General features: G+C 28.9%; 3 protein-coding genes across 4 annotated transcripts in view; 1 reads left to right on the top strand and 2 right to left on the bottom strand.

The window, feature by feature from the left end:
• The window catches only part of LOC126915505 (lysophospholipid acyltransferase 6), a 32618-nt gene extending 26830 nt beyond the window's left edge, over positions 1–5788 (bottom strand). Inside the window, exon 1 of one of the 2 annotated variants that reach the window (XM_050720223.1) lies at positions 5484–5788. In XM_050720223.1, coding sequence (XP_050576180.1) covers positions 5484–5542 — 59 coding nt within the window. In that variant the 5' untranslated portion in view covers positions 5543–5788. The remainder of the gene's footprint in view (positions 1–5483) is intronic. The other variant, XM_050720222.1, reaches the window with a different exon arrangement.
• A 1576-nt stretch (positions 5789–7364) lies between these two features.
• LOC126915521 (mitochondrial import inner membrane translocase subunit Tim8) lies at positions 7365–8102 on the top strand. Its single transcript, XM_050720267.1, has 2 exons — positions 7365–7652; positions 7852–8102. The coding sequence occupies exons 1-2, from the start codon at positions 7554–7556 to the stop codon at positions 8023–8025; spliced, it is 273 nt and encodes a 90-aa protein (XP_050576224.1). The 5' UTR covers positions 7365–7553; the 3' UTR covers positions 8026–8102.
• LOC126915503 (ufm1-specific protease 2) lies at positions 7938–12362 on the bottom strand. Its single transcript, XM_050720220.1, has 10 exons — positions 12148–12362; positions 11847–12062; positions 11527–11754; positions 11292–11453; positions 11114–11207; positions 10759–11019; positions 10529–10675; positions 10307–10442; positions 9984–10237; positions 7938–9910 (listed from the first exon to the last, which is right to left on the bottom strand). The coding sequence occupies exons 1-10, from the start codon at positions 12184–12186 to the stop codon at positions 9699–9701; spliced, it is 1749 nt and encodes a 582-aa protein (XP_050576177.1). The 5' UTR covers positions 12187–12362; the 3' UTR covers positions 7938–9698.
• Positions 12363–12632: the final 270 nt, after the last annotated feature.

Genomic DNA, 12632 nt, shown 5'->3' on the forward strand with positions numbered 1-12632 from the left:
TTCAGCAAATATATTTTTCAAATGTACTTTCTTACGTTTACAGTTCAAGATATAAAATTTCCAGTGCGTTGAACGTTACACTGTATTTCAAGATATACTTACACATAGATCTCACACAAGCAATGATTAGAATAATCTATATAGTCTGTACAATTTAAAATTCATTGCATGATGTTGAAAATGATATAATAAACATTTGTAATCGATATCACGATAACACGTTTACAAATTTTAAATTAAAAAAATTAACAAATTTATCTACTGAAACTATATGCAATATAACTATGTGTATATGTGGAAAATACTCAAAACTGAAAAACACTGAACATGTATTTTAATAAGTAATATAAAAGGCATATTGTAACTACTATTCTGCTATTCAGTGATCAAACTCACTTTTCCTACTTCATATGCAACAACCGTTTATTTATCAAGGAATGACCATTAATGTCAAGATGACGTCAGTTTGATAATTACTCACTCAGATTGTTTGTTATTCAAATTATATACATAATAAATCATACAGATACTATTACTATTACAGAATTATTTCATTCATTATACAAATAAAATAAATCATCATCAATGAATATCTTTCAAATCATGATGCTGAAAAAATACGCAATCGCGATTTCGCTATTTTAACTTTGGCATGTGATAACGGTTTATGTGGAACTGATACGAAAATAAATAAGTTCGTAGAACGATATTATTTATCAGTTAAATACCTTGTGTTACGCGATATAATCGTCTGAATTGCGTCAATTAAATAAAGTCGTAGAGTAAATAAAGTAAAAAATATTAGTCGATCTAAATATTCAATACTAAGATTTAGATCTACGTGTATACATATTCTTACTTTACTATTTATCAACTCAGTTGAAAGTGTTGAATTTACAATCATTACGTATATACAACATTATACTTTAATAAGTTATTAAATTATCTAAACGATAAATATATTTATTTTTCGTAAAATCGGTTTCATGTTTCTGTGCATTGTACCTCGCTTATGAAACTAATCGAAGGGATATATCTTTATCGTTAATATCTAATTAATAAGGATCAATTTTTCTGAACAAAATGTAGGAAATACAAGAGTTTTAAGAAGGTTAATTATGTTAACCAAAGTGACTATCAAGGGATCAATTTTTAATAAGAATGCTATTAATTAAAAAAATAATTGTTATCTCTAAGACAATCGTATTCTAAAAAAGGCAACCAAAATTGGGCCAGAGAATTAATGAGTCACCGATTTGTCAATCATTCGAGACATGTTATCGATATCAGCCAAAGGAACCTTAATTTAGGATATTCAGTATTTAACAACTGTGACTAAAATTGTTCAAATATCGCTGGTATCAAAGGAAGAAATCTTTTTTCAATATAACGTATTTTCTGAGAAAACGATATCGGGAAATGATAAAGTATTTCGAAAAATGTTCCTGGATACAAATATATGCTCGCATAATAATCGCGATACAGTCTTGGATGAAGAAAGAGATATAAACCAAACCAGATGAACGTGTTTTTCGCAGTATCGCTAATACGTAATTCTATGTACAATAACGGAACACCTAAAGAACGTCGTCTTTTTGTGGATGACTAAAAGTTAATGGGAACGAAACGGGAACCAACTCACGTTGCTTCCAAAAATAGAGAACGGTCGGGTTCTCTTCTGCATTTTTCTAGACGCGTTATAACATTTACAACTTTAGTTCGCAATGTATTCTTTAGCAAGAACCGATCGTAAAGCGTGTTATATAATAGTTCCTCGATCACACCTCCACACAACATTGAAGTTAAATCCTGTTCCTCGCTACATTGAGAACGAATCAGTAGAATTAGCAACTACGAAACAGGGTCACCTTGTTGAGCTCATTGTCAGCCGATAGCGAATGAATCATATACAGTTATTGTTGCATAGTTACCAAATAGTTGTGGAAAAACAATTGCATATTTCTTATTTCTTTCTTTCTCCTCTTTTTATAATAGCCTTGCACGAATAGTATGATCAGTGTATTTAAACGTAGCTCTTTGAAATTCTTTTATAATCATTGAAAATAGTTCTGGGCCCTCTTGTACATTACTTTCAGCTATTGGTTGTACGATAACTAACAAGTAGAAAGACATATATTTTCAGGTGACAAAATGAAATGGACCTTATAATTTAACACTGAGAATAAGAGTTTTTCTTTCTTAAGAGTTCTCTCAAGTATACTTTTGTTATAATTTTAAAAAAATCACTGAAGGATAATGCCGTTACTATGTTAAATAAAAATCCAAAGATATTTATCTTTCGTTAAAAAGGAAAAGTTTGTATATGATTATAGTCTTGTTGGTGAAAGTAATAGAAATTACTAATAATAATTTTTACCGAATCGTGAATAGATGAAAATGAACCGTCCTTCGCGCAATAATTCATCAACTATATAATAATATTAATAAATTAACAAGTTACAAATTATGTCAAGTTAAATTAAAGAGTTACAAGTGATAGATTTCTATTTTGTGATTAAATATAACAATTAAATGACTTGTAATTTGTAAGATTTACTTGCAAATATTCATTTGCTTCATTATTAAACTCATTTTACTGTTATACAACTCGTAAAATTTCTTTCCATCCAGATTTTGTTTCGATATTATTACGATGTTATTTGTAACCATTAACAATATAACTTTCCTATCGTTTGCTTATTATTAAATAATAATAAAAAGATTTAATTAAATTTGTTTAACTTTATTAATTTCTAGAATAAAAAAATATAATGGTGTGGAATCTTTCATCTATGATAGCATAAATTTCTTCCGATAATAACTTTTAAAAGTTAATACTGAAAAATTAAACTTAAAAAGCTTGCAATTTCACTTTCAATTGTGAAAAATGGTTCTGGCTCTATTATTTGTACTGTATTAAAATTCATTCAGTATTAATGATTAATATCATAAATGAATGGATCGACTGATGGAAATTCACCGAATTAATTAAAAGTGCAATTGGAAAAATGTAGCGATCAAGCTGTGAGCTCAGCACACGATAAACCCACTTCTTCTTATACGTTCCTTGCATCGAATTGCACTGCTTCCAATCGATGACGTTCACGTATCTCACGCAGCTCTAAAATTAAAAAGCATCGACGACAGGTTACGACATCAGCTTATATGAATACAGATCCCGATAGCGTACCTCATTCTCTTTTTTTCACTTTCATGACTAAATATTCACATTTACATAATTTGAATTATTTTGGAGCACTATTTCCCTGTAAACATGATTTGCATAAGCTCAATTCACGGAGAATACGAACAATCAGATATATATATGTACATATAAACAATCGAAATTTGCATATATTCCTATCAATTCTGAATACTTACATATTTCATCGCAGAGCAATATTGATAATTTGATATAGATACTTGGTAATAACTGTAAATTTGCAGAAATTATCGAAATAAAAATGATTATCATTATGAAGACGCTATTAATTGAAAGGACATATTAAATGATAGGATCTAATTGTAAAAGAAAATGGTAATAACGTCATTAACCTTACAACGTAAATTTAGGTAAGGTTATCTCTATATCCTACTTATTCACAACTATTCCGCTTGTCGTAGTGGGAACATTATATCTATTCGTTCGAAATTCGCATGCTATAAATTAACTGCTTTTAACACACCGTGAATGAAAATAATGGAAAAAAGTGGTCCGCTAAAAGTAATGCCAAGAAACGGTTCGTTTGAAACGGCTCCTTTCGAACCACTCAACGGCTGTGAAATTGCACCCGCTGCTTGTTACTGCACGGCAATTTTCAGGATACAATTACTATCGTTCAACCAGCAAAAAACGATAGCCTGACTAACACTCTTTCGATTTATTTACACGTGTCAATTTCATGAAGTACTTACGAATGAATACTATTTAATCTGACTGATACGATATAACTGATATGTTGGTTCAATACGATTATCAAAATATTAAAAGAGTATTAGTAATAATAATTTAGTATCTTTTGCAAAGTAATATAATTGAAATCGGTAATAATTACTTAATACGCAATTATAAATAATGAGCAAATAATGATAAATAATCATAAATTACATGTTTGCGTGAATTTTATAAATTAAGTGCTCTCATCATAACTTTATAAATTTAGTAATCACTACTGGTTTCATTTACTTTATTATATACGAATATTCGTATCTATAAATAATCCTTATATCATGAACATTTCGTTTACACACGTTCCGCAAATTTTACTACTATCGAATTTTACTTTCCCCGAAAGTCAAATGTTTACTATTTAAGTAATCAGTGCACGGTGAATGTTCGCACGTTCGCTGCTTATGTGGAATTAGTCCACGTTGCATTCGATTTTTCCCAACTGTTGCATCTGATGTAAAACTCGTATAGCACAGATTGTCCCTCCCTGAATACACTCACCGGTCATTCTATTTACAGAATGACATATTTCGTGGTACGTTGGCACTTACTTTCACGAAATTTCTTCGAAGTTCGTGACTTCTATGCGTGACTTCACCCGCAGCTTTTAATGATAACCTCATCGCTCTGCGAGACCTTTAACAGTATCGATATTCACATCGCTGTAACACCTTCAGACCGTGTACGAACTTGATCTTATCGAGGGATCGAAGCACATAGAAATTGCATGCTCGCATTGTGGTTAGATTAAACGTCGAAACATTTATACAAAACACACTATATCCGAGAGAGGCTATTTTTAAGATTCTTGTCGTACCATATTTATATATCTCGTACATTTTTCAATGCTAAATTATGTGATAGACGTATGCTACGAACATAGTAAATGGATCTTTTTCTCACTTTCACAACCAGCGTTCGATAAGATACACTCCTAGATAGAATTAACCCGTGTAGGAAAAAGAAATTGCATCAGAATGTGCCTATGATGTAATAGGACAGGAACATAAAACAATACAAAAATGCAGTAAACGTAGTACAAAACGTACTAAAATATGTAACGTACGGAGACAATAAATAGTTCTTACTGAAGATATTTATATCAATTCCGTGCACGTATACCATATAAAATACAGCATAGAGAACTTATTAACGAATAGTTAACCCTTCGAATCATAAAACCAGCGGTCACAATATTGTTGTTCAGACTATCTAACAAACGTATTCCAAATCGTTTTATGCAGAAGATAACCAGAAAATATACATAGCTCGTAATATTGCTATCTCAAAAACGTCGGTTGCGAGTGTAACGAACCCTAACCTTGACATTATGAAATCCATCGTCAAGTGTATACACAATATAAAACAAGGTCAATAGCAAGAAGGATACTTACTCAATAAAAACAACATATATCCATAATAGTCTAAAATTCGATCGATGCGCCCTCCTTTTGAGTGGTAGAAAGGTAAATAAGAGAGGTGGATGCCCGTGAGAAAATCAGAAAGAGATATAAATTTCGGATGAATTTCTCACCTGATCGATCGGCACGTCGATGAAATCAGCGAGCCAGGAAAATGTCCGGGAACCGTCATAATAGTCCTCCATGGTCGTGGTCATTGTCAATGGTCATACAAATCAAATAAATACGCGCGCACACACCACCCGTCACGTTGACGGTACCAACGTGTGCCTTTAGAGGATACGGTGCCACTCCGTCCGGTTGCTCTCTCTCAAGGGAATATGATCGTTAGAACGCAACAACTCAACTACGGTGGAGATGCAATGACGCCGTCAACGACGGTTCCTGAAATGCAGCGCCGCTACGTTCCGCGCCGGCTAGCAGCCTTGCCGGCATTCAGGGCCGTATCCACGGGTAGTATAATCAATTGCACGTGATGTGCTGGACTGTAGATTCTCGCTCATAGTTGAATAGTGAAATAGTATTTGGCTACGGGCCCGTAGATATCTGGCTCGTACATCTGGCGTGACTCGATGATTAATCAAATATTAACGACTATGACGGAATTCAAATTTTAAGCTATAATGCTCCTTTTTCATACAGAATTCTTTTAGTAATACACGTATGTATGTATTATGCAAATCTTACTAAATCTACAATATCTTTTTACATAATTTTTCACGGCTCAAATAAATGTATTGATTTATAGATGACTTTTTATTATAAATTGCTGTGCATGAATTCTCAAATTTATTTTTTTCATCAGGTTTTATAATATATATATACGTGTGTATATGTCATATATTGAAATTATTTGTATCGTAAATATATTCATAGCTAACCATATTTTATATTATATAGGAAGTAAAATGAAACGTATTTGCCATACATAGATTTATTTCAAAATAGTATACCAGATAATCGGAAAAATAATAAGCAAGTCAAACATACGAACGAACAAGATATAATCGCAAGAAATAAATATTCCAAGGAGGACATAAGATCATTAAAGTCTTAATATCTATTTGTATCTGGCGTTCATTCTTATAACTATTAAATGGCATTGTTATTGTCAAATATTTAGCATCGTGAATCATAATATAATATCGTAGTAACTTCATCAGGAACTTTTTATAAAATTTTTCGATATAATAACAAAATTGAAAACTAATTCCTTTTTTTATGAAAATGCGAAGGCTTCGCTTTACTGAAAACAAACTTATGAAAAAATCACAAACATATACATGTATTAATACAATAAAAATGTTATCTTTTTCGTTAAAGAACACTTTATGTCTATTAACTTTTTGAATGATCCAACGGTCTAGAAGTGGGGAAGCAACTAGAGGAGGAGATAGAAGAGATGCTAAAGGAAGAACTTAATGCCAAAGCATACAGTCATGAACATAGAAATATAGAAATATAGCACAAGTACAGTAGGATATACGAGAGAGAAATTTTCAAAAAAAGAAAGTAAGGAGGCGAACACGGAAAAGGAAAAAGGAAGAACTCAACTCTCTAAATAATACTATGATTCTTTTTGCATATTTTATCAATTGTTGAAATATTATTGTACTTATATACGGATATAAGTATATATACGGATGGAGCAATAAATACTTATACTTGTTACTAACTTTTTGTACATTTTAGTAAAAAATTACATGAATTATTTAAATAAGTCTTTTAGATCTTTAAAACTACTATCGCAAAGATAATCTAAAATTAATTCTATTGTATAATCATGTTATAAATATTTATATTTTAAATATAATATACTGTATTTTATCATAGTTTAAAATATTAGATATTTATTGTTATAGTTCGAATGCATTTTTTTTGTATTTAGTATCTCATATTATTGACTATTTTAATTAAATATTGTACTTATCATAACAGGAAATGTTACTAGTTACTAGTAGTTACATAGTACTACGTAGTTACGTAGTAACATTTTTTAAGTCATAAAAAGAGTTACCTTATATGAAGTATATAAGATACTAGATACTCACTGGTAAACAATGATTTTGGTGATTATCTAATTATTAAGACCACGTGTGTGCGGAAAAGATTAAAATATTGATTTTATAAAATATTGAGTAAATTATTTTGTAAAATTATAAGAAATACAATATACTCAAACAATGGCTGCCGATGATGCTATGGAAGGCAATAAGCTGGCAGAAGCAGAATTACAAGAGTTTTTTATGGCTGAAAAGCAAAAGGCACAGATTCAAGCTCAGGTGAAGTAGATCTTATGACATAATCAGAAACTAAAAATGTTGTTCTTGTTACTTATGAATTGTTTTATTTGAAATTGAAATTTATTGTAACACATTAGAGAGGTTAATTTATTGAACATTGTGTATACTGAACATGATTTTTTATTGATACTGTTGTTTTATAATCAAAAATTTTTTAATATCAATAATGTAATTTTAGATCCACGAATTCAATGATATTTGTTGGGAAAAGTGTGTTGATAAGCCAGGAGTCAAATTGGACAGTCGAACAGAAACATGCTTAAGTAATTGTGTTGATAGATTTATAGATGTTTCGCTTTTAATTACAAATCGTTTTGCACAAATTTTACAAAAATCTGTAGGAAAAATGTAATATTAAACAAATTGTGCTTATAATAGTTGCATTGTCATTACCAAATATATTAAATAAAGCTCTTTTTATCTCATTTATATATTGAAACAAGTGTTTGCGCACACACATATGTGTTGAAAATAAAACATTACTTAATATTGGTCAAATAACAAAAGGAATTATGTATTTTCTTTAACAAAATCATTTTTTTAAATATATTTATACAAAAATTCAATGTATATGTTACAAAATGTACATCTTAACTTACAAATAGCTGCAAAATTTTTCAATTTGTTTGAAAACTATAGAAATATAATATATAACAACTACGATATTATAACAAGCATGTCTTTTTTTCAAGTGATACATGCTATTTTAATATCACATTATGCATATTGAATAACTTCTAAGAGTATAATAATTATGTTGAATATAAGTAGTGCAATTAACTGCATTTATATATATAAACTAAAAAATCTATAGAAAATTCTTCTGATTATGTAAGGATGTCAACAAAAAATTAGAATCTCCTAATTGGTAGAAATAACATTGTAAGTGTTTTTGCACTTAAAGTATTTAACTTTCAGTTTATATATTCAAATATTTGAAATGCCGAATCTCATTGTTGGGGAATTCAAAAAATAAATTTAGCAATGCAATTATTTTTAATTTTCATTAATTTATTAAAGGAAGTTGCATCTCTCTTTTGCTACAGAAAATGATCAAATACACTTGCTTGAGCAATAATAATTTAGATAAATGTTTAAACATTTAATTTGTAAATTTATTTATGACAAACTTAATAATTTTCTACTGAGTTTAAGGAATTGTAATGATAATCCCATAAAGAAGAGCACTTGCTTTTGGAATAAATAACCAGAAAATATTCAAGTCTTAGGAAAAATATAGTGCAAGAGATGTAACTCCATTTAAATTCTTTAATATTCTCGAAAATATATATTTTAATTGAAATATATAGGACTAATATATAGGTATCATTTTTGAATGTCTGATAATTTACTAATTCAAATTCACAAAGTGTTGAAGATTAGTTTGTACATGAATCATTTGAACTAAAAGATATTTTATATATTTCAGCTAAATGTAGGTTTATTACAGTAGTATTTAATATTTTTTGCAAAAATTAGAATATATTTTACTTGCTTTCAACAAAGAAGAACTGTTCAAAAACTAAAAGTTAATCATGAAAGAATAGAAAATTTTAGAATAGAAGTATCAATTTATACAGAAACAGTTTACTTTAGAATATTAATGTAGGAAATTGGAATGGTTATTTGTATCTTAAGATTAAATATTATGTTTTCCGATTTGTTTATAGTACTATATTGAAAATGCACTCAATATGCAATTAATATCAATTATAAAGTAAAAATAAATATAAATAACAATGTTTTTTCAGCTCAACAATTATGGACACACCAACTTTTATATGGAAATAGTTGTATAACAAAATAGAATTTGCATATACATTTTGTGTAAGTTGTATGTCCATTTTAACGCGATATATATCTATATATTATATATAATCTAGTACGTGTTATATATAATATATATTATCTGTGTATTCAAACATATATGTATTACATTATTTTGAATTCTCTAATTAATAAATATTTCTGAACATTGCCAGTGTTACTATGCATAACTTGCATTGAATTTTTAATTTAACATGATCAGATGCATACTGGCCTCTGAGGAAGACACATGTTGTAAAATGCATCTTTTTTCCAAAAATCTTTTGATTTCCATCCACACCAACCTTTGCTTATTATACTTGGTAAATGATCACGACCTGTATAATGAGGGTCCAAAATTAAGAATTTAACATCTCCAGTAATTTGATCATAGCTGACTCCTAAAATTGTATGTGCTAACACTCCTCCACCTATAATTTATTTATATATAAAATTTAAAAAAGTAAACAATTATTCTTCCATTAAAGAGGAAGAGTTAATTACCAATCATTACTGGTGTACCCTGTGTCTGAAAGTGATGTAGTAGATTTGGAGCTAATGATGATACTTCTTCGCCTGTAGATGCACAGAGTATTTTAACACTAATATCCAAAAGACTTTCCAGTACAAAACCTACTTCTGTAGAGCCAATCCATTGTTTACTATTAATAAAATTTGCAGGTTTGTCTCCTATATTAACTAAACATTTCTGTATTACATGATGGGAAGGTATTGGTATTTCAGTGTAACCTTGTAACCTGTAATGATTAATTTACAATTAAATAAAATTAGATAGAAAATTTATAATTTCCTACAATTAAAATTACCTGAACCATGAAATAATGGTTTGTAAGGATCTATATGCACATCCCCAACCATTATCATCAAAATTATCTTGCATATAATGATGATACATATATGAACCTTGTACAAGTTGTACTTTTCGATTACCATTTATTGTATCTAATTAAGAAATTCGTCATAATATATAGAACTACACTTATACTGTAATATAATATAATGTGTTATCATCACTATATTAAACATACCATCATTTATCGAAATTGCTTCGTGAGGATTTCTAAGTATACTCTCTGTTTCTGAATCATTATCAAATTTCACAGCATTTGCATAACGAAAATACGGCCTAGTCATATCTAATCCCAAAATTTTATGTAAATTTTCACGATATTCCACTGAAATTGAATCAGATATATATATATATTATATTACATAAATGTATTAACTTTTATATTTTACACAACATTGAAAATCTTACTTGTTTCTTTATCACTATAACCACTTGGATAAACTACTGTGATCAGATGCCCAAAACCTTGAGGTTTGAAATGTATGGGTACTGGAAGTTTTATAGATGTTTCTGATTTTTGCAGTTGATTTTCAAAACATTTTTCTATCAATTTAATACTTCGACACATAGATTCTACCAATATGCCATACAGATCTGCTGAACTTACATTGAGGTTGACCAATGATAGCGTATCAATAAATAAATTACATTCCAAACTATTAAATGGTCCTATATTATAAATATTACATTTGTTTGAATTCATTCATCGCATATTGAAAAATATGAATATAATATTTAATATTAAAAAATATAAATATAATACGTTTTATATAATGAAGTACTGGAGCATATTTAACATTTTCTTCAGAAAGTCTGTCTCCAGATATTTTTAAAAGTATATAAGCATTTACAGCATCCTAGTAATTTAATAAAATTAATACATATTTTTTGAAGAATATCAAAGGTATAGACAATATTATAAAAGATACTAAAAAACATACCTCCATTCCCATAGCTCTCACAGCTTTTTTCACATTTTTATTTCCTTCATAGTCAGATATGTCTAGAATTTCTCTTAAAGATATATCTTTCTCAATATTTTCATTGTTAAAAAGGAAAGCATTTTTTGATGGAAAATGAATTCCTACTTTTCCTGATACAATCTGTTACAAGGTAATTAGTATATATAATATGATAATAACAGTTTTTTTTTTGGATAAAACACAAATAACTTACATTTTTTCTTGATTCTTCTAACACTTCCATTATATTATCATTTTGTGCAATTAATGGCAGGCTTCCTCTTAACCTAATATAAATAAATTCTCGACAAATATCATTTTCATTAATGACATTTATATCAGTAACAGGTTCAAGTTTTAAATGAATATAAAAATACGCCTGTATCTTTAAATTGTCATGTGTATACTTCAAAAATAATGGATTATCTGTGATATCAATATCCTAAACAATTATAATATGTAAACGTTAAAAGAATAAATTAAATAAATATATTTTCTTCTATTTCTGCAGAATTACAATTAACATATTTTTACCTGAAACGCATCAGAAAGTTTTTCTTCACATTGACCCACATGTAAAATACCACAAAGGTATACTTCTGCTGACATATGTAATTGTAACATCGTATGATTTATGTTGGCTTCAACATTATCTGCTATATGTACGCTGAATGTCAATACTGTTAATGTGTTATTATACATAACACCATATAAATGACCTGTTACACCATCTTTTATATTTTTTAAACGCTGAAAAATTACAATATTTATACAATAAGTTTATGTCACAATACAGGAAAAAATAGAAAATATTAAGAGACATATTAGGTATTACCTCTATGACATTAGATAAAATTCGCAATTGCGGCGCCATTTCAGCAATCTAATTATAAACTAGTTTTTTATATAAATTAATTCTGCATTAAGCGTGTGCTATCGCCATATGGCAAGGTTTGATTCAAAAAGTACATTAGAACAGGTGTAGTCATCCAATCAAAATTATATGAAGTACAAGATACAGGAAGTCCAAGTGTCATCAACTAAACGTATATAGACGGTAACAGAATGGTCATGCGTAGTTACGTATAGTTACGAAACTAATTATATTTGATAACATTCAAAAAGCCATGAGCAGGAATGTCATTCGCAATAATCGCAATTCGACATCGAAAGGTCGAATGATGTTATTGAACGATAGCAGTCAATTTTCGAACATATAAGATTTGTTTACTAAATGGAAAAGTTCTCTGGATAATGTTGGTATCACGAAAGTTACTAGTGACTTGTGGTAGATTAATTTCAAGCTTCTGTCTTTCGTAG

The sequence above is a fragment of the Bombus affinis genome, chromosome 4 (assembly GCF_024516045.1).
Source record: "Bombus affinis isolate iyBomAffi1 chromosome 4, iyBomAffi1.2, whole genome shotgun sequence".
NCBI lineage: Eukaryota > Metazoa > Arthropoda > Insecta > Hymenoptera > Apidae > Bombus > Bombus affinis.